General features: G+C 40.6%; 1 protein-coding gene across 1 annotated transcript in view; it reads left to right on the forward strand.

The window, feature by feature from the left end:
- MINDY4 (MINDY lysine 48 deubiquitinase 4) overlaps nucleotides 1-4,975 on the forward strand; it is an 80,788-nt gene extending 75,813 nt beyond the window's left edge. Inside the window, exon 18 of the mRNA XM_082309643.1 lies at nucleotides 4,820-4,975. Within this exon, the coding sequence (XP_082165769.1) occupies nucleotides 4,820-4,868 (49 nt within the window). The 3' untranslated portion in view covers nucleotides 4,869-4,975. The remainder of the gene's footprint in view (nucleotides 1-4,819) is intronic.
- The last annotated feature ends 14,425 nt before the right edge of the window (nucleotides 4,976-19,400 follow it).

The following is a 19,400-nucleotide window of genomic DNA, read 5'->3' on the forward strand; positions in this document are numbered from 1 at the left end:
AAATTTAGATTCCCAAAAATTATTGATTCCTATTGTAGAGGTATAATGAGAAAAGAAGAAAATTTCTTCCATCTTCATCAGTCTTTTCTGAAAAATATAATTGTACTGAGGGATTTGGGTACCATTCTCAATGCATGAAGCCTTGTGCTCAACAGTCTTAGTTTTCTCAAACTTTCCATGTGTCTATGGGCAGCACAAGAGTTTCTCAAGATTACAAAACACCGTGTTTTGTGAAGTCATTCTTGACAATTCATAGGTCATATTCTCTCCTTAAATCATAGAATCATAGAATCATTAAGGTTGGAAAAGACCCTTAAGATCATCGAGTCCAATTGTTAACCTATCAGTACCAAGTCCACCACTAAACCATGTCCTCGAGCACTACGTCTACCTGGCTTTTAAATACCTCCAGGGATGGAGACTCAACCACTTCCCTGGGCAGCCTGTGCCAGTGCCTGACTGCCCTTTCGGTGAAGAAATTTTTCCTAATATCCAACCTAAACCTCCCCTGGCGCAGCTTGAGGCCGTTTCCTCTCATCCTATCCCTTGTTACTGGGGAGAAGAGACCGACCCCCACCTGGCTACAGCCTCCTTTCAGGCAGTTGTAGGGAGCAATAAGGTCTCCCCTCAGCCTCCTCTTCTCCAGACTAAACAGCCCCAGCTCCCCCAGCCGCTCCCCATCAGACTTGTGCTCCAGACCCTTCCCCAGCTTCGTTGCCCTTCTCTGGCCACGCTCCCACACCTCGATGTCCTTCTTGTAGTGAGGGGCCCAACACTGAACACAGCACTCGAGGTGCGGCCTCACCAGTGCCCAGTACAGGGGCACTATCACCTCCCTGGTCCTGCTGGCCACACTATTCCTGATACAAGCCATACAAGGCTAGTTGCTGTCGTGTTAGGATTTTCATGGCTATTTTGAGATCAATATGATATTAAAAGATGGACTTTTAAGCAATTTATCCAAGTCATACTGAAGCTAATGAGAACATTTTCAGTTTAGTGAAACATGAAAGAAGCAAAATGGAGAAATTTAACTGGGTAGAAAAATCAGATTTATATCAACTCCCTCAGCTGGACTTCGAAAGCTGCTATCTGAATATCTTTGGAGCAAGAAGTAAAAGCCTCATTGTCAAAGACCGTAACATTTTTAAATCAGCAAGCCAAGCAGCTTCAGATTTCTCTTGTAATTTCCCTCCTCTCCTTGCCATAATTTGTCCTGTAAAAAAACACCAAACAAAAAATAAGGACAACAGCTGCCAAATAGTGTGTTCATGCAGGGCTGCCATTATAAATTACAGAAAAGTAGAAGAGGCATCCTGTAACATGACAGCAGTGACATTAGTCCAGGCTCCCTGCACATGTAGATTGTGTTGATTCTTCTGTTCTAGTGACACATAAGCATGACCACAAACTAAAATAAATCATATACAGCCTCAGAAACCCACACACTGGGGGTGAATAAAGCAGGCAACTACTTAAAGTTGTTCTTAGAACATCTTCCATTCCTGGCATTGTATCAAAGTTATACGGTTTTTGTAATGGTGGTGTTTGTTTATTTTAAATTCCCTGCTTTAATCTACTGGAGAAGTAAATTACCAGCAAATTCCAGTGTCAATTTATTTTGTTTGTACCATTCTCAGGACTGTCTGATTTACCCTGATCGGTCTGGCTCCTTGTTTTCAGTATTCTCCATTTGCTTTGAGCGTATTTATTTAAGCATGGCCTTGCTGCTAAAGGTTTTTTTATGTTTTATTTTTCCTTTTTGTTTTAAGAACTTTTTCTTCCAACTATCAAACAGTATATAAGGAAAAGTAGAAACAACCCAAACTAACCAATATTTTAACAAATTGGGAGATAAAAAAGAAATGTTTTCTATTGTACAACGATGGAAAACACTCCTAAACTGATTTTTAGTAAAGCAAGCAAGCAAGCAAAGAGCCGTTGCTTATTTTGACCAAACATTCATGATGAAACTCCTTATCAAACCTTTCTCGTAAAAAAATCCAGGATCATTTCTCAGGCAGTGTGGAGAACTTCACAGTCTGAACTATCCGAACTGAGAAGATTAAATGTTGTTTCTAAATGTTGATTAGGGTTTTTCCTTTCATTCACATGACTCAGTTCTGTTTTAATCCCTTACCCATTGTTTACCCCAATACCTGAACACCATTGTCCTGTAGGGCATTGAGTTGTATGCCTAACATCTGTCTGCTGTTTGTTCTCTTATCCTCTCCCAAAGGGAAAACTGCATATGTAATAGACTGTTTCTGTATCTAGTTTTTTTCATTATTATTATTATTATTATTATCAGAGGAGAAGGGTTGTTTTGCTTCTGCAGGAGGAGGAGGCTCATGTTTTTAGTCCCTATTCTATAAAATGTCAGAAAAGCGAGATTTGAGTTTAAAGCAGGTAACACTTCAGACGGCTAGAACGACTAGTCACCAACAGGTATCACTTTAACCTGCAGGCTCCCAACCAAAGAGTCAGTGCAAGTACATGTACTTTTATTGTGGCTTTCAGCCCTAGACATCTGTAGAAGCAGTCAGATTCTGACCAAGAGACGTCTGGAATGTGCATCCCTGGGTTGTTTGGAGATGCCGTGCAGACGTCTTATCCCATTCTTCCCTAAAGAATATTCTTATATCACAGTCACGATCCTCGGCGTCTCTCTGCACTGGCGGAAATAACATCTGTTAGCTCTGCCTGAGGGGAATAAAACTTTGATCTGATATTATAATCTGAATTCAGCGGTATATTCTGTTAACCCTCTAGCATCAGCTTTCCCCTGTGATAGTGGGGCTGTATGATACTTTAGTTCATCTGTTTGGCTTTAAAGTGAGACATCCAGTGGAAATTTAGTGGATAAGAGGAGAGGAGAGCATGGGCATTTCATCCTGAATTATTGGTGTGCTCTAAAACAATACCAAATGATTAGTACAGGAGATGATACTCTGAATGTTATTCCGGACTGAGCATTGTTCAGGGCTTGAACCAGTTCCTTTTGGGTTCCCGTTAACTCCATGACCCTTGGATGAGGTTGTAGTTGAACCAGATTGGTCAAATGTAGTTTTCGTATTGCTAATCTGACGAATTATAATTGAATCAGCAGCTAGAATCTGGGTTCCATTTGAATTATATTGTGGCAGGATTGTTTGGGGAAATGATCACACCGCATTGTCCAGACAGTTTGGTTTCTGTCTGTAAAGAAAAGACTTGTTCAGCACTGTGAGTGAGGTTCCTCACTGTTTGACACCTTTTCTTGTGCAGATTCAGTATCTAAAAAAAGTTTTGAAGCTGTCTGCATAGGAGCAAACAGCCAAGGACTAATTTTCAGTCTATAAACAGCTCAAGAAAAATGCTTTGAAAATAAACACAGAAAATAAGGCTTATTATGAACGTTACCTTGAGTCCTACTTCAGAATATCACCTTCTGTTTAAACTCTTTATTGAAAGCCTCTTTTAAAAAAGGCCAGTTCCTCACTGCATAGCGATTACAACATCTTAAACCATAACGGCAAAAATGGTATCAGCACATGTTAATATTTTCCCAGAGTATAGCGTAGTCTCAGACCAGATTTCATTCAGTGTCTTTTGGCCTCTGTGGGGTCTTTGTGGATTCCTCTCAAAGCTTTAATCACCCTGGTGAGATAGAATGTGGTGCCTTGGGAAGATTGTACGCAAAGATAAAGGATGATTTGGTGACATTACCAGAAAAATGCAATGGGGACAGAAGGTGGTGATTGTACTTCCCCCTTGCATTTGGTTGTTCTGGGGGTAAGGTGATATTCCGAACCTCTGGCAGAGACAGCTCTCCACACTGGCAAATGCCAGACTAGGTCGAATATCCCCAGCTAAAACATATTCCGCTTTTAGCTTAAGATGTGAGGCATCACTGTTGTGTATTCCTGCTAAGCCCTGGGATGAGGACAGGCTTTCTGCAATTTTTTTATTTTTATTTTCTCCGCAAAATAAAAAAAAGAAGGAAAAAATTCACAACAGCCCTCATATGGTCACTTCCTTTGAGACTTTGCACTGAATACTGCATGAATTCAGGTTTTGGTTTTGTTTTACACTTAATTGACTTGCTCAGTGAAAGGACTGAGCTGCCATACCCCTGCTGACACATCCTTTCCTCAGTGACAGAAAGAATGTGGCACTCTGGCAACTCACTGTTGTCTCCACCCCCCCACCAATGTCTTACTATTGTGCACATGCACTCTGAGACAGATTTTCAAACCAGATCTAGATACTTGACACTGGGAATGCAATAGTTTAGTTCTCAGAAGATCTGGACCATGATCTTGCAAATGCCACGGACAAGGGTGCAATGAGTGATGCTGACTGTACAGTAAGTTGACTCACTTCAACCCAGTGAGGTCACTGGAGAGCGTCATCTTGATTTCATTGAGTCTTGATTCAGGTCTTTGTCAGACTGAGACTGAAGCATTCGGAAGCACTCTGAAGACTGAGACTGAGCATTCTGATTATATAGGATTAATTCTTGTACCCAGCTTGGGGATTCCCTACAGTCTTTGCAAAACCAAGGTACTTTTGTTCTGAATCAACTGATGATGAGGACTCTCTATTGCATAGAAGAGACTGGAGGAAGGGTAAGGAGACTGACCTCCAAACTTAGGCACCTAAAATTAGGGGGCACAAGTACCTCACTTCCCTTCCTTTCCCTTTGAGATGTGATTAGTTACCCCGAGTGAGTCCATCATAAACTCTCTAAGGTTCTTTGGGTGGTTGAGGGGTGTTGGGTTACCATTCCAATGACCTGATTAGCTGATGGATATAAAATGATTGCTTTCATTTCTAGGTGGCAAGGAGCTGTTATTGACTGGAATGGCACAGAACCAATCTTGTGACTGACCTGACCTGCACTTTATTTGTAAAGACAAAAAGGAAATGACTGAATTAGCTCATTCCTATTCCCACCAATACAGGAAATAGGACAAGAGTTGTGCAGTTTACGATGAGGAAGAATGACATGGTTCGCAGGCTGGAAGAGTTTCACCTCAATCACCTCGTGCTTCAGATATTTTGCTTATAATATAAACAACACTTACGTAAATTCCTTGTCACTGCCTTTAAGGTACAGCTTCTGAGAGTAGACTGAGTTTCCACCGCCAAATCAAGGTTACAGATGAAGCAGTGAAGTTGTCAACGTCCCCTTGAGGTCTGTTTCTGGATCCACTCTGTATCCTGCAATTGTTTCAAAACATCTGATGAAAGATGCTGAACCCAGGTTTCTGTCACTGTACATGCCTTCTCCGTACTGCCTAGTTCTTCACCTACAAAGCTCCAATGCAAGTATAAAATATCATCCAAGAAATATATATTAACTTCTTTACCTGATATTAGTAAGTCTGGTTTTGCACTGAACAGGCTGATAACCATATGGTCTTTTCGGATAAAACTTGACCTATACAAAGTTCTTGTGTCATAAAATTGGCAGTAAGGATTGTGGTTTTGTGTTACCAGAATAATAATACTAGTACGTTCCTTATACTGGGTGCAATTGGTGTGTAACAGTGCCTCACACTGATGTAGCTCATTTTTCTTTCTGGATGAGAGATAGCTGTATCAGTTTACATTTATACCATTGTAACTACTTATACACTAGGGCTTATTTACACCAAAGTGATAGGTAAGATTTGTGCTTTGCTTCTTCATAATTACAAGAAAACAGAAGAGCTGATAGGTTTGAAATTTAAATGGTGCCTATCTGTGATAAGTACCATTTTTCATGATTAAATAAAGTGCACGTACTGAAATGATGTACTGTGAAGATGTATCACAAGGTACTGAAACAGCAGTTTGTATTGTGAAACGAATTATTTAAGTGACGTATTTTGGCAACACTTTACCAAAACTGGGACAAGTTACTGAACTGAAGATTGGAAAAAATGCCTTGGAAAAAAGGCAGATAAATGGTGTTTCTAGAATTATTCCTCTCTCTTGAGAGTGAATATTTCATGAGAGTTTAATAAAGAACTTTTACTTTCTGATATTTATCATAGCACCTTCTTCCTAGTCAGTATGCAAACTCCTCTGAGTCCTGATAAACTACTTGCTCTTTCCAAAATCAATTTCCAACAAAAATTCAAGTCTTACTGTGTGTAGTGTGGGCGATACCAAACTGACTATGCAAATACAAATCTTGGGGAATTAGCACTTGAGCTAGATTTGGAAACCAACCTGAATATAAGCCATAACGGAGTATCAGAAAGGTTTAGATTGTGTTTGAATGTTTCTTCCCATTCACATCAAACTATCTATACACAGTAAAGCATCTAGGAGTTTCAGTTATTTTAATTTTATTTAATTCAGTGTAATGTAATTTGTTTGGTTTAGATCAGCTAGGCAAACTTCTTTAAACTTTGTGAGATTAAGATCTCCCGTTCAGCCTCTGAGGCATAGGCAGCATCAGATCTGAGCTCATTCCTGACTGCTACAGGGAGGTTACATGGCCTCTGGCAAACGCTTTTGTCTTTATGTATATAGGGACACGTCTGTACTGTCAGCTACAGGTGGACTCAATACTGCCTTTAAGATACACTCATCATCCATACTTCAAGCACTCCAGTTTCCCAGGAAGCACTTGCCTCGGTGTAATCTTCAGTGTTTCTGGGAGTGGGAGGTCCCAAACAGTCAAAGATCCCAGATCCAAAGCCTTTGTTCCTCTTGAAATTTCTATGAGCTATAGTCCACACTTTGTTTCATAAGGCAAATATAGTTGGATTTTCCCACCTACCTCACAGAGCACCTACAATGTAAAATAAGATTTTTTGCAGAATGCATTTGGACAGAAAAGAGTGTAGAGATGAAAAATGGTGGAAGATTTTTGGAACCAGCTTTAATAAAAAATTCCTTTCTGGATTTTCCAGTCTAGTAAATCTACACCATTTACTTTAAAGCAGTTAGGCGATTACCTTCCACTCCCTGATAGAAGAGCAGCAAAGATAGGTGTTCATCTGGGGAAGCATGGAGCTGCTTTGTGTCAGGCCAGATTTCGTCTGACTGAAATATGGATGTCTACAGCGCAGACGTGTTCAGAGGAGCTGTTCTCCTCTGTTCAGAGGAGGGGAGATATCAGGTTGTGATGTGTCTTTGCTTTAGGATGAGAACTGTGCTCCACACTGTAAGATGATGAGTATAAAGGGAGCCCAAGAGGATTGCCTCAAATGGATTTCACCCATGAAGACGTAAGGATTTTTCAGGGTATAAGAAAGAGTATAGATTAGTGAATAGGGCTTGGAAATAGATTGTGATTTATGGTTTATCTCGGAGGGTAAATGAAGATGAGGAGAGGCCCTGAACTCTGACCCTCTTTCTAAAACAGGCTGCAAAGAACTTTGAGGCTCCTTCATCACTGGTTATGGAGAGTATTTTTGTTGAAACTTAATTTCTATGACAACAGAATCTCAGTGAGACAGGTCTTTCTTACCTGTTATCTGTCATTGTATCCATGTATATTTGTTCTGCAAAGTCCACTGTCCACCTGTCATCTGTTTAAGATGAACTAACTCCAGATACACCCGTGCCCTCACTCACAAAGGCAGAAATGAAGCACTTGGCCTACTTCCCCAAACCGCCACCTGTGTAGGGTAATTCCACCAAGCTGGAGCACTGAGAACCGCAGCATTGCTAAGCGCCTTCCACCATCCTTGCTCCTGGAGCCTAAAAGCAGCATCTCCCTTCACCAGGGTTCAGTGGCAGTGTCCTTGCTAGGCAAGAGAGATGGCTCTTGAGATTTGCTACGGCATCCTTCCATCAGGAAGAAATGTGCAACCAGAACATTAATTTAGATCTAGTTCTTCCCAGAAAAATGCCAGAGCATTACCTCGGTCACTATCTGCATCAAGAAGACGACTTACAGATTTTTATTTCATATAAAGGACCAGAAGTTAGTTATTTCCCTTAAGACATTACAGGGCTTTTTGAGTCAATCAATCAGACAAGGCAATGCAAAATGTTATATGGCGATGCAAAAACCTTTGCACAGATCTGTGTAGAATCATATCCTGTTCCAGCAGCATGGATCTCTTTTTTTTTAATTATGTTTTCCTCTTCATTGTTTCTCATTTTCTTTTTCATTGCCCAATGAATGTGACTTCCTGAAATGAACGAAACAGCAACCGTTTGGTAATGCAGAATTAAACGACACAGGTGACATTGACGCTTGGTCTGCATGATGTCTTAATTTCATTCTCATTTCTTCTGTGGCATAAAAAAATACACCCTCTGCTGAAAACTGAACCCTTAGCTCACAACAGACATGGCATATTGTATATGTAGATGAATATGTAAGCAGAGGTGCTATTTTGGTAAGGTGTCATATACGTCACCTTTGTACAAAAAGTATATTTAACTTTGTCTTGTACAGAATGTCCCGTACAAATAAAACATTTAAAGCAATGGTAATAGTAAAAGCCCAGATTTCCTCCTCATTTTTTAATAATTCATCTGCTAGTGGAAATTCATCTGGGAGATTAGATTATAAATGTTTCAAGGGCCTCATCAGGTCAGTGGAATAATAACGAGAAGTTAGGCCTTCTCTTCTGTGAGAGGAACTGTAGTGCAGTCGGAGTGGCATAAAGTAGCCCACACTGACCTTGATGGTGTTACACCTAGGCAACTACAGATGCTTAAACCAACTAGTCTGAAGCTAGTTTAAAGTGTGAGGTACTGTCTGACTACTCCTTGCACGCACGTCCGCCATGTTCTGTTTGAAACCTACCCATGTGGTACTGCAAACTGCAACGATCTCGTTACCTGTCATTGTTTAGTCTGATATGAGTCTCATCATCCTGATCAAAATCAGAGCAGAGGCGGTCATGTTGTAGAGTTTTATTGGGAGTCTGGGCAGGATGGATATGTGCACACACCGAGTAGTTTTTTTTATCCATCCGCAGGTCTACTCTACAGCAGAAAAAAGGTTTTATTATTATAGCAGCAACCACTTGTGAAAAACTCATCATTGTGCGTAAAATTCAGGCTTAATTTGATGAACCTGCTGGTGTTTGTTTTTCTACATATCTGCCCTTATTATGCTGGTCAAATCTGGGAAAACTTTGAGATTTGATGTCTGACTAGAATGAATGAATGTCTGCTGTCACCATGTGTTTTGTTTCCAGGTAGAGCAAAACCGGCAACTTGAGTCTGTTGTTTTCAAGTCTTCCCTTTTCTGAGGCAGATTTCTTTTTGGTTTTGTTCCTAATATATTTAATGGGCTAATTTGAAATGACAGGAAACGGTCACTTTAGAAATCAGAGGAAAGCTGAAGACCTTGGAAAAATAACACAGCCGTTAGCTAAGTTTTTCAGAAGTGATAAGTGGCTTAGGGGCTCTAAAGATTCAATTGCTGAAACTGAAGTACTTAAAGAAGGCACGATTTTCTGGTGGTGGCTGGGAGCTCCATTAAACCACAAGGACCTCAAATCACTGGTTGTTTCTGAAAACGCTGGTACCAATTTTTTGAAGGAGTAGAATAGTCGGTTCTTCAGAGTGCCTACATGATTTGGGGTATGGTTACAAAAACATAATGTGATACAAAAAATAGATTTACATTATTTTGGTAACTCTATTTTCCTGTCCCAGGGTAAGTTTACTATGAAGGAAACCGCGCTGAATTATTTCACATTGACCACACCTGGTATATGGACACTTATTATGGAGTAGGTGATAAAAAGTTAACCCACACCAACGTCTGTCTTGTAATAATTTGTCTCTTCAGTTCATTTTGTAGAATTGTAAAACTTAAGAGTCAAGCACCAAAGCCTTTATGACCGATGTGCATTATTTTATTTTTCTGTTCATCAATAAGATCATGTAGGAAACGGAGAGGTTTCTTCATGGAAAGAAAATGATTGCTCCTGCATGTCCGTATAATCCAGGGCCCAGCCTGCTGCATAACCTAAGGAAAACTTATCCCATTAAGAACAATTTGTATATACTAGCACTCTTCATTTACTTGTTTTCGTTGGCTAAAAGGTAATAAATCCAACATTAGCTCTGAAATAAGGAAGTGGTTTCTCCTTAGCAACTTTGTTTATAAAACTAGAGAAGGAAAAAGGGCATTTTCAGTCAGATATTTTATTTGTCATTTCAACCAGGGTGGGGAGGGTGCAAAGTATGCAAAGTGACTTTTTTCTAAGATAAATATTTATCAGTAGTCCAAGATTTCAAGTTTCATGTGCTGTGTTTTTTTTTTACTTTTCATGTGCTTGAAGGAGTCATGCTAAACTGCAACAGTTGACACTTCATGGAAGTTGTGCTTAAAGGCACAACGCTTAGCTGGTCTAAGAATGATAGCATTGAGACTTTTGCTAGACCCTCGAACTAGAGCACTACTTCTTTGATCTCTGGCTCTTGGCATCAAGGTGAGTTTCAGCTAGTGGGTGGTTTCCATGGCACTGTACACATTACATGCTATTCACAGCATGCTTTACATAGCACAGATTAAAAAGTCTTATAGCGACTCATGGATCTGGGTGCCTCAATTTTCAAGGCCTGTTTGAAAAACCTGAGATCATTTATGAAAAAGTAGAGTATAATGAGTTGGCCGTAGACAGCTTGAGATGAGATGGTCCTGTGCAGAGATTTGATTCAGATACTCAGAGACAGTAAATCTGGAAGCAGCAGTGTAACATTAATACAGCTCTAAAGCTGAACTTCTAAACCCTCGTTCTTTTATGGAGGCTAATTGGCTGAGATGCAACGAGGCTAATGGGTTCAGATGCAACACATTTCATTTTCGCAGCTGGTCCATGCATTGCTTACTAGGAGATGTTTGTAACACAATCTGTTTGCTTGATGTACCAATGCCTATAAAGGCTCTGGAAAGTAGTGAGCATCCACAATCTCAAAATAAAGGTCTTTCCTGTGTCTGAAAGTGGCCATCCCAAACCAAAAGCTTCCAACGTTGTAAATTAGTCTTGGCAATAGTTATAGTTGGCTTCCTGCTGTGGGAAGTTTGGTCTCATCTGTGAATCTCAGGCAGGATCTATCTAATCTAGTCAGAGGTGTCTACAGGGTAGACAGCTCCATGTAAACCAATGACCCAGGACTATATTTAAAGCCACTGGTGAGAAACAGGCACAATATGAGCATGAGACACCTGACCTGTTTTAGGTGCCTACTAAGTGAATTGCATTTTTCACTTCCCTGCTTGCTGCTGGCTGGATCCCCGCTGATTATACTGACTATCGGGAGGCTAGGATGACTAGTTCAAATGAATCCCACTGCTTGTGAATGATGAAGTCAGAAAAGAAGAAGAATGTGTTTATAGACCCACATACTTGACAAACCAAGTGAATGAGATGGTAAGTGAGAGATTCCTCCTGGCTCCTGCACCATTTTTACCTGCGTCTTCCACTTCACAGCTTTTAGCTGTGAGACAGAGAAACATCTCTTTGAGAAAGAAATCACAGGATTGAGCAGCAGGAATTTGCCAGCATCTGGAGAAGGAGCTGCTGATAAAATTTGATTGCTCACGTGGGCACACAGGAGGCATATCGGAGTTGAGACCTGGAAGGTGTCCTGGACATGAGATTTTTGTAAGCATACATTTCTTGTATAACAACAGCACCAGTACTGTGTCACAATCCTAAATCCTGATAAAACACCCAAGATATCTGTACCTTGTGTTCTGCTTCTTTTCGTATCATTACCTTATCATTTGGCAAGGACTTCCAGATTAATCTAAGAAATATTCTGGGCATTTGTAAAAATACTCCGTGTGATGGAATTCAGCAAATATTTATTAATTGACAAAACACTAGCAAAGAATGTGTGGCCAAAAAAAAGACTAAAACTGTTCAGCTCCTCTCTGTACAATACACAAAGAATATGAGGTTAAAAGTTACATTCCACAAACATACCTTTTGCTGAGAAGTACTTGGTTTGATAAGTGTTATGGATATGAGCCAAGGTCTCCAGACCTTGAATTCTGGATCATTGCTGCAGGGAGCGTGGAAAAATATAACTTCTGGCTAAGGGAAGGGAGTGGTCCGCGGTCTCCACCTGTGCAGATCTGTGTGGCACAGTTCCCCTGAGGACGTCTGGGTTTCTGCAAAGTTATTTCCAAAGAGAAGTTAAAACCCCACCAGAAGATCACAGTTACTGAGTAGACGCTCGGTCAGCTGTCCCTATGACGTCGGGTCACATTAATGAAGTTTTGGTAGGGATTAGATCCTAAACATTAAAAGGGCATCATCATAAGTGGGGTGGAAGGTGCAGCAGTAAATTAATTTTAGTAACCCAAATAAAAAGAAAAAAATCCACCTTAAACATCGAACATGGAAGAGGCTACAAATCATTTTACTCTAGGGGTACAGGACATCATGAATCACTGATTTTTGTGTTACTGCAATTTTTTTCTTCTTCTTTGTGATGCAGTTTTAGACCTACACTTCATTTACTTTATTAACCATTAAATTCAGGAGAAAAACATACTAAGGGCCAAACTCATGCCAAGTGCAAATCACCCAAATACTGCTTTCAGTGCGCTGCATATTTTTATTTATCTCACATGGAAGATAACTGTCTTGCACGCTATTACATTTTGGCTGAGGAAAAGGTTCACAGTGTGTGTCTTTATGTCTTATTGTCTATAATCCATCTCCATATGCCTGTTTTTAAGTGCCTGTAATATGTTGTTGATATGATTTCAAATCTGCTGTCATGTGTTGTTTGCATTTGGTTAGTAGAAGTAAAAGGGAAAAATATCACAATAGCAAATTGCGGCTGGTAAATGTCAGTCCTAGATAGTGTGGCAAATGAATAATGCTTTGCAATGGCGTGTGAAGAAAGCCGGTCTTTTACGAGCACTTCCATGCAGAACAGTTTTATTATGACTGACATCCTTCTCAGGGCTGAATTCCTATCACGCATAATATCCTTCCTGAGTTGCTCTTGGTCAATTCAGTTCTGTAAGAAACAATCCAGTTTTATTAAAGCTATGATTCCAGTTTGCAAACCTGACAAATGCAACACACACATTAGAATCTGCTCTGCTTTTATTGGTATTATTTTTCAGGAGTTTTCAATGTCAGTAACAGATGAACATAGTAGATGAGAAGCTGAAAATTGGATTTTTTTTACAGTATGAAATATAGCTATGGATACCCAACTGTTTAGTCATCTGAGAGAGAAAATAGGTGTCTAATGGCTGCATGCCATATGCTGTGAGAAATACACGTGTGTATGAGTAGCAGAAGGCAGAGAAAGAGGAATTAGAATGGTAATTGTTATATTTCTTTTAATTTTGGGTGGAATTTGTTAGGTTCCGTGCAACAGTGCTAAGACATCCACTAATTTTTAACGGGGCAGTGAGTTAAAAATACAGGGAAGCATCCTGAAGTGTGAGAGACTAAACATCCATGAGGCATGTTAGGAGCTGTTGGAGTCTCCTCTAATTGCAGCAGCCCAGATTTAAATTCTTCTAACAACTTGTGCTCTCCAAATACACATTGCTCCTGTGCGTCCTCCTTTTGCGTTTTCTCAACTGCTAAGAGCAATGAAAGGCGCTCCGTTACTTACAGTATAAAGACAGCATTAATTTTTACTCTCTCCTTGCTTGTTTTGTCCACTTTACATATCCTATGTCTAATGTGTAACTGAATTAGGAAGCCTCTTTCTTTTGTGGACTCTGACAGCAAAATGTCAGCATGGTCTGAGAGGAGAAGGGTGATTTATGAGGTTTCCAGGATGCAGGGAACAGGTGACTTTTGCTTAAAGGAAAAATTATGTTCCTTGCTTAAAAAAATAATCAAGTAAAAGTAAAGCCACACGGAGAATATATGTTATCTACAGTCGTTCCAGAAAGAGTTTCCTACAGAACAACCATTACAAGTCATTGTAAGTCTCTTGGGAACAGCAGTCAAAAACATCAGCAGTTAATTACTAGAACTTCCTAAATCAACCTTCTTTGGCATGACATGAGGTGAATGAAAGCAATAAAAGCAAGGAAGTGCATTGTGCTTTGTCCTGTCCAACTCCTGTTCGGACAGGCGTAGGTCACAAGCACAAATGTAACCAGCCATGAATTGTTGTTTTTTATTTTAATTCCTGGCCTTGGGTTAAATTAAATCAGCATGCTGGAAAGGCCAAGGTGAAACATAGGGCCAGGTCTTCAGACTGCGTAAATCCTCTGACTTCAGTTGAGTTGTACCATTGCCTCACCTTCAGAGCATAGTCCCTGCTCTAGTAAAGCAGCAAAGAGTATGAAAAAGTATGCCCTGCAATGGCTGGTAAAATAAAGAGAGAAGCTGAACAATCTGTTCTTATCGGGGTCTTCAAAGTATTAGCTTTGCAGAATGTATGTTGGGCTGCTGCTAAATTTTATGATACACAACTCTGGGAGGTGGAGCTTTTTCTTTGCCTTGGCCTGATTGTGGTCAGTCCTGGGGGCAGCAGAAAGGTTGTGCAGATTCCCAGGCTGCTGGAATGAGTCTGGAAGGAACAAATTATGTACCCTCAACTTTGTTGCCAGGATTGGGAAAAGGAAAATGTTTCATGTGGACCCTGCTTCAAAATCGATTTCTTTGCTTTAAAACTCGTCTGCAAAATCTAGAATATCTGCTTGATAAAGCAGAGTTACTGCTGGTTTTCACTGATCTCTTCATTCTTGCCCTTGTATCTCACAGTGGGATGGAGAAGACATTTCACCAGCTGATTCAGTGAGTCTTCCAGGGAAAAGGAGTTTTGAGTAGGGACGTGAATGGGACAGAGTTGCAAGCATCACACATCTTTGACTCAAAGTGAATGAGAAGGAAACCCGGAGGAAAGACTAATGTCTTAATTGGAGGGAAGGAGCCAAAGGGAAAGGCACACAATAATAAATGAGACAGAAGTTGTATATCAGGAAGAGTTTTATAGGATCTCAAAACCTTCACAGATGTGGGTGAAAAGAAGCTGGTGATTGATATAGGGTGGCTGAAAGGAAGAGAGCACAATGAGATGTTGGCCAGACAGGGCTCCCCAGACCTCGGGAGCTTAATGCAGCCTGGGCAATTGGAAGCAGCAGAACATGATATTTTCGGATCAGCAGGTGGCCAAGTCATGCTAGGTGCCATGCAAGGGCTGGCCAGAAGAGCAATAAACTAGGCAGCAGGCAGGATGTTTCCCTAATCCGTTAGCATATGTGATTAAGAGTTATCCACCATAAACACAAAGGCTCGTCAAGGAGCTGAGGAACGACGATGGGTGGAGGAACCCCAATAACATAATTAGTGCCAATGGAGCACTCTGACTCAGTTGCTCCTGGGGCTGCCCAGGGAGGGCGATCAGCCCATGGTCAGGGCTGAGACCCACGAGATGGCTTGGCTTGGCCAAAGAAATGCTTCCCAGGCGGCCTTGAAAGTTGCGGGGTTTATCGCCTTCGCAGGAACAGCACTCATAGTGGGATGCAAGGGAAGAGCATTTGAGGACTGTGTAAAACTTATTCTGGGATGGTTTTACGGGAATTGTGAGAGTGTGTGAGACATTATAGGAGGGGAAGGACCATTCAATGTGGCTTGGGGAGGAGCAAGTGTGGGATAAGGGGATAAAAGCAGTCAAACATGTATAAACCAGGGCTGGCCATGTTCTGCACTTGCTGAGCTCAGTCTGTCGTGTCTCCTCATTAAACTCCATTTCCAAATATTTTCCTGGGTGAGGGGCTCCCTATGCTGTGTGCATGTGTGTATAAGGGGTCTGAGTGCCAGCAGCTGGAGAAGGGGCCATGGCTCACAGGGCTCGTGTATCTGTGGGGCCAGGAACTGGAGAGACCAGGGTGCGTGAGTGTTTCCCTAAGGAACTGCAGCCCTGTGTGTCTGTGCATGTGGTTATATCTAATTTGTTAGCGAACTTCAAGCCAGACTAGCTGGCAAGAATGGTAAGAGGTCTGGGAGCCGGGCATGGGAGAGACCGTGGCCCTGGGGCCAAATACTGGAGGGACCAGAGGGTTGGCAAGTTGGCTACTGGAGGGTCTGTAAGTCTGAAGCAGCTACTGGAGAGATTCTAAGTGTGTGTGCATGCCGTGTGCATGTCTTTTGGGAATACATGCTGAACCTCCCAGCCAGCTGAGCGTAGGGACATGGAGCTGCGGCAGCCTCACATCCACTGGGCTCTTGGATCCAAGTGCCTCTAACATCTGGCATCCTGACCTGTGGTCTCCCCAGTCGTCGTTCTTCTGATCCTCACTGAACCTTGGTGTTTAAGGTGATTAGCTTTTAATCACATAATGTAATGTAAGCCACTAAGGGAGAGACCAAGCTTTTGGATACTTATTTTAAGCTAGTAAAAAAGAAAATAAATTTTACATTCATACTTTTGGGAGCTTTTAACAGCACTACTGGACAACTGCAACCCCCTGAGGCCTTTCTGTGCTCTCAATCTATGGGATGGGAACTTGTTACTCCATCAGAAAAAGTTCCTGAAAGGGGTTGTAGGACACACTGTGTTGAGTTCAGCAACTCGGGGAAATCTCCTCTGGTCCTTCATTCCACTGTAGGCATATGGGAAAATCGCGTCACTGCCGCTCTCGGTCTGAGGTTTCAAATTCCATGAGGCCATCTCTTTGACTTCTTCCTTACTAAACAATTCAGGTGATTTTTTTCTCCATGTCTCTACAGATCTGATTTTTGTGCAATGGACTAATGGATTTCTGATTTAATATTTCCTAGCATCTTTTCTACAATAAAGGTGAATAGTTATGAAATGCCATACCGGTACGTTGTGCCTCACATCCAATATTAATCGCAAATCCAAAATTAAATATCAGGTGCCTGAACTGGAATTTTATTATTGATTCTTAACTCCATGGCACCCCAGTGAAACTCTGACTAATACCAGGTTCTGCTTTGCCGTGCTTTTTAATGGCGTGTAATATAAAAAGGTTCTTCTTACCAGAAAACATTCGACATCCAGACAGATTCAAGCAAAGAGAATTTTTATCATGGATAACTTTAGTCTGTGATCAAAATCCAAAGTGAAGCCACTGCCCATGGTCTTACAGTAAATGCACATCTACTCTCTTCTTCTGTTCTTCATGTTCAGAAATATTTTATGCTTAGGTGTGCTTACCTGCTGTTTACCAGTACATGACCTTTATTTTCATGTGTGATCTGTGCTTTTCAGTTTATTGCTAAGGATTTTGAAAATAAAGGACTTTTTTTGAATGAACAAGCTAATAACCACATCTCAATCCTGATTTCCTAGGAAGGCTTTTATACTCATGGCCAGTTGTTGTGCTGTATAAGTCTGCAAATCATAAAAAAATTTTAAGTGTGAAAACAGAGAACAACTGGAGAAACAAACCATGTAGATAGGGAAAGTGGTAGTTATCCAGAAGATTTCATCAGTTTCTGTGCCAAACCGCTGGCTACCATGTTTCTTGTAATCACTGCTATGTTTAAAAACAAGTGTCGCTTCAGGTGAAAGTAAAATTGCATTTTGTTTGCTACAGCACCAGTCTGTTTTCCATTGTATAGGAAAAATGGAGCAAAATGAGGGAAAGAGCTTTGTTTTATCATCCCCTCATGAAAGACATCTGGTTATCTTGGGCTGCGAGTGTGTCTGTGAAGTGATGGTCTGGTCTGGAGCACCCCTAACACAGACCGATACCTGAATAACAGAATTTTGTTAAATGCTGTTTTCCTCTTGAGGTGGAAGATGCCAATTTTATTTTTATTCTTGAAATGTTATGTCTGAACTCATCACCCTACACATCTTTTAGAGTCAGATGAACAGATGCCTCCTCCTGACCTGCCTTTTACAGCTACCCTAGGAAAACACAAATACACTTCTGAAAGTGGAGCACAGCACACAAGAGGAATCGTGACTTCAGAGGATGCTCCAAGGGACCCTCTGCTTGCAACTGTAACAGCACAGACTTGTTTTTTAATCCTCCCCCCCTGCCTTCTATACATGGATCATAGCCAGTGGCATCTGTGTGCAGACCATAGGCTGGTAGAAAAAAAAAAATATATAAAACCACAAAATCAAGTGTAATTTTCTGTGCTTTTCCTTCATGCTCTTTCTGAGCTTGCAGAGGGTTTAACTACTTGTTCCAGCATCAGGATCAGTGTCATTTACTCACGAGAAGCTCTTTATGATCTCAGGCCTCAGCAGGCTCTTTTCCAGCTGAGATTTTTGAGCAATTCCAGTGCAGTGTGTAGGAAACGGCCTCTGGTGACATTATTCTGCTTTCAGTGCCAGTGCCAGCATGTGCCAAAATGATTGCTACTATAACAAATAAACTAAGCCATGCTGCAGTTGCCCTTTGTGTAAATTAGGAGTGAGAACTGTGAATGCCCCTAACATTCTCCAGAGCTGAAGCATAAATCTGCTACTTTATCCAAAATTAACAGCATGTGGCATCCCCACTTAAGATTGTGCATGTCTTTCTGAATGCACCCATGTTGTAAATGACACTACAATTTATTATTAACTTGTTAATATTTGATGAAAAGGCCCATTTTATTAAGCTCGGGGAAACAAGCAAGAGAAGTACATCTGAAATTAATAGAGCCCCAATTTAAAGACATCATAAGTAGATAACAGCAAGCAGTAGTGCTAGGATAGAGTCACAGCTCGCAAAATTAATCATTTTGTTCACCGAGCACTCTGTACCTGAAGAGTTCAGGGAGAACAAACTCTTTTAATGAACCCTGAGCACAGCAAGTTACGAAGCAGAACAGCTCCAAGCAAACTTCATTTGCTTAGAGCACTGGAGCTCTAAGCTGATGGTGAGAAAAAGAAAAAATGTCAGAAATTTTTAAGCAGTTCCATACTACTGATTCAGAATCCCATTTAAAAAGAAACAGATGAACAAACTGTAACGTTTGAATTGTTTTCACTCTGCAACTCACAGTAAATATGCGAAAGAAAGAAGAGCCAAGTCCATGTTGAATATTTAGGAAAATACTGCTATATGTAAAAATAAAAAAGGAAAAATTGAAAATGAATAACCAAAACTTCCTGGTTGCACTTCTGTAATATGAAAATGAAATAAAAAAATATAATGACAACAACAATACACGATTGCAGTAAGGTGAAGGGAAATTCAAAAAAAGAAGATAACTTCAAATGAAGGACATATGGAGTACCACTGTCCAATTGTCTTCTGTTTATTTCTGTCCTGATATACTTAAGGATATTCGGGAAAATCTTTGTTGACTGAGTTTTATTTTTCCTTTCCTGTTTCTTAACAACATGGAGTTTAAGTATAAAACTGACACCTTCATACTCTAACATGAAGGATCTCATTGCAAAATGAAAAAAATTTCACCTGTGAATTTGAGTGGATATTGTAAAATTAGAAATGGAACATTTCTATAAGGATTAATCAGAGAACTTCTGACTTGCCTTTAAATAGTTCTCTAGCATAATGATGTCTTAAATACCTCCTGTCA

The sequence above is a fragment of the Platalea leucorodia genome (genome assembly GCF_965183815.1).
Source record: "Platalea leucorodia genome assembly, chromosome: 1".
NCBI classification, from domain to species: Eukaryota; Metazoa; Chordata; class Aves; order Pelecaniformes; family Threskiornithidae; genus Platalea; species Platalea leucorodia.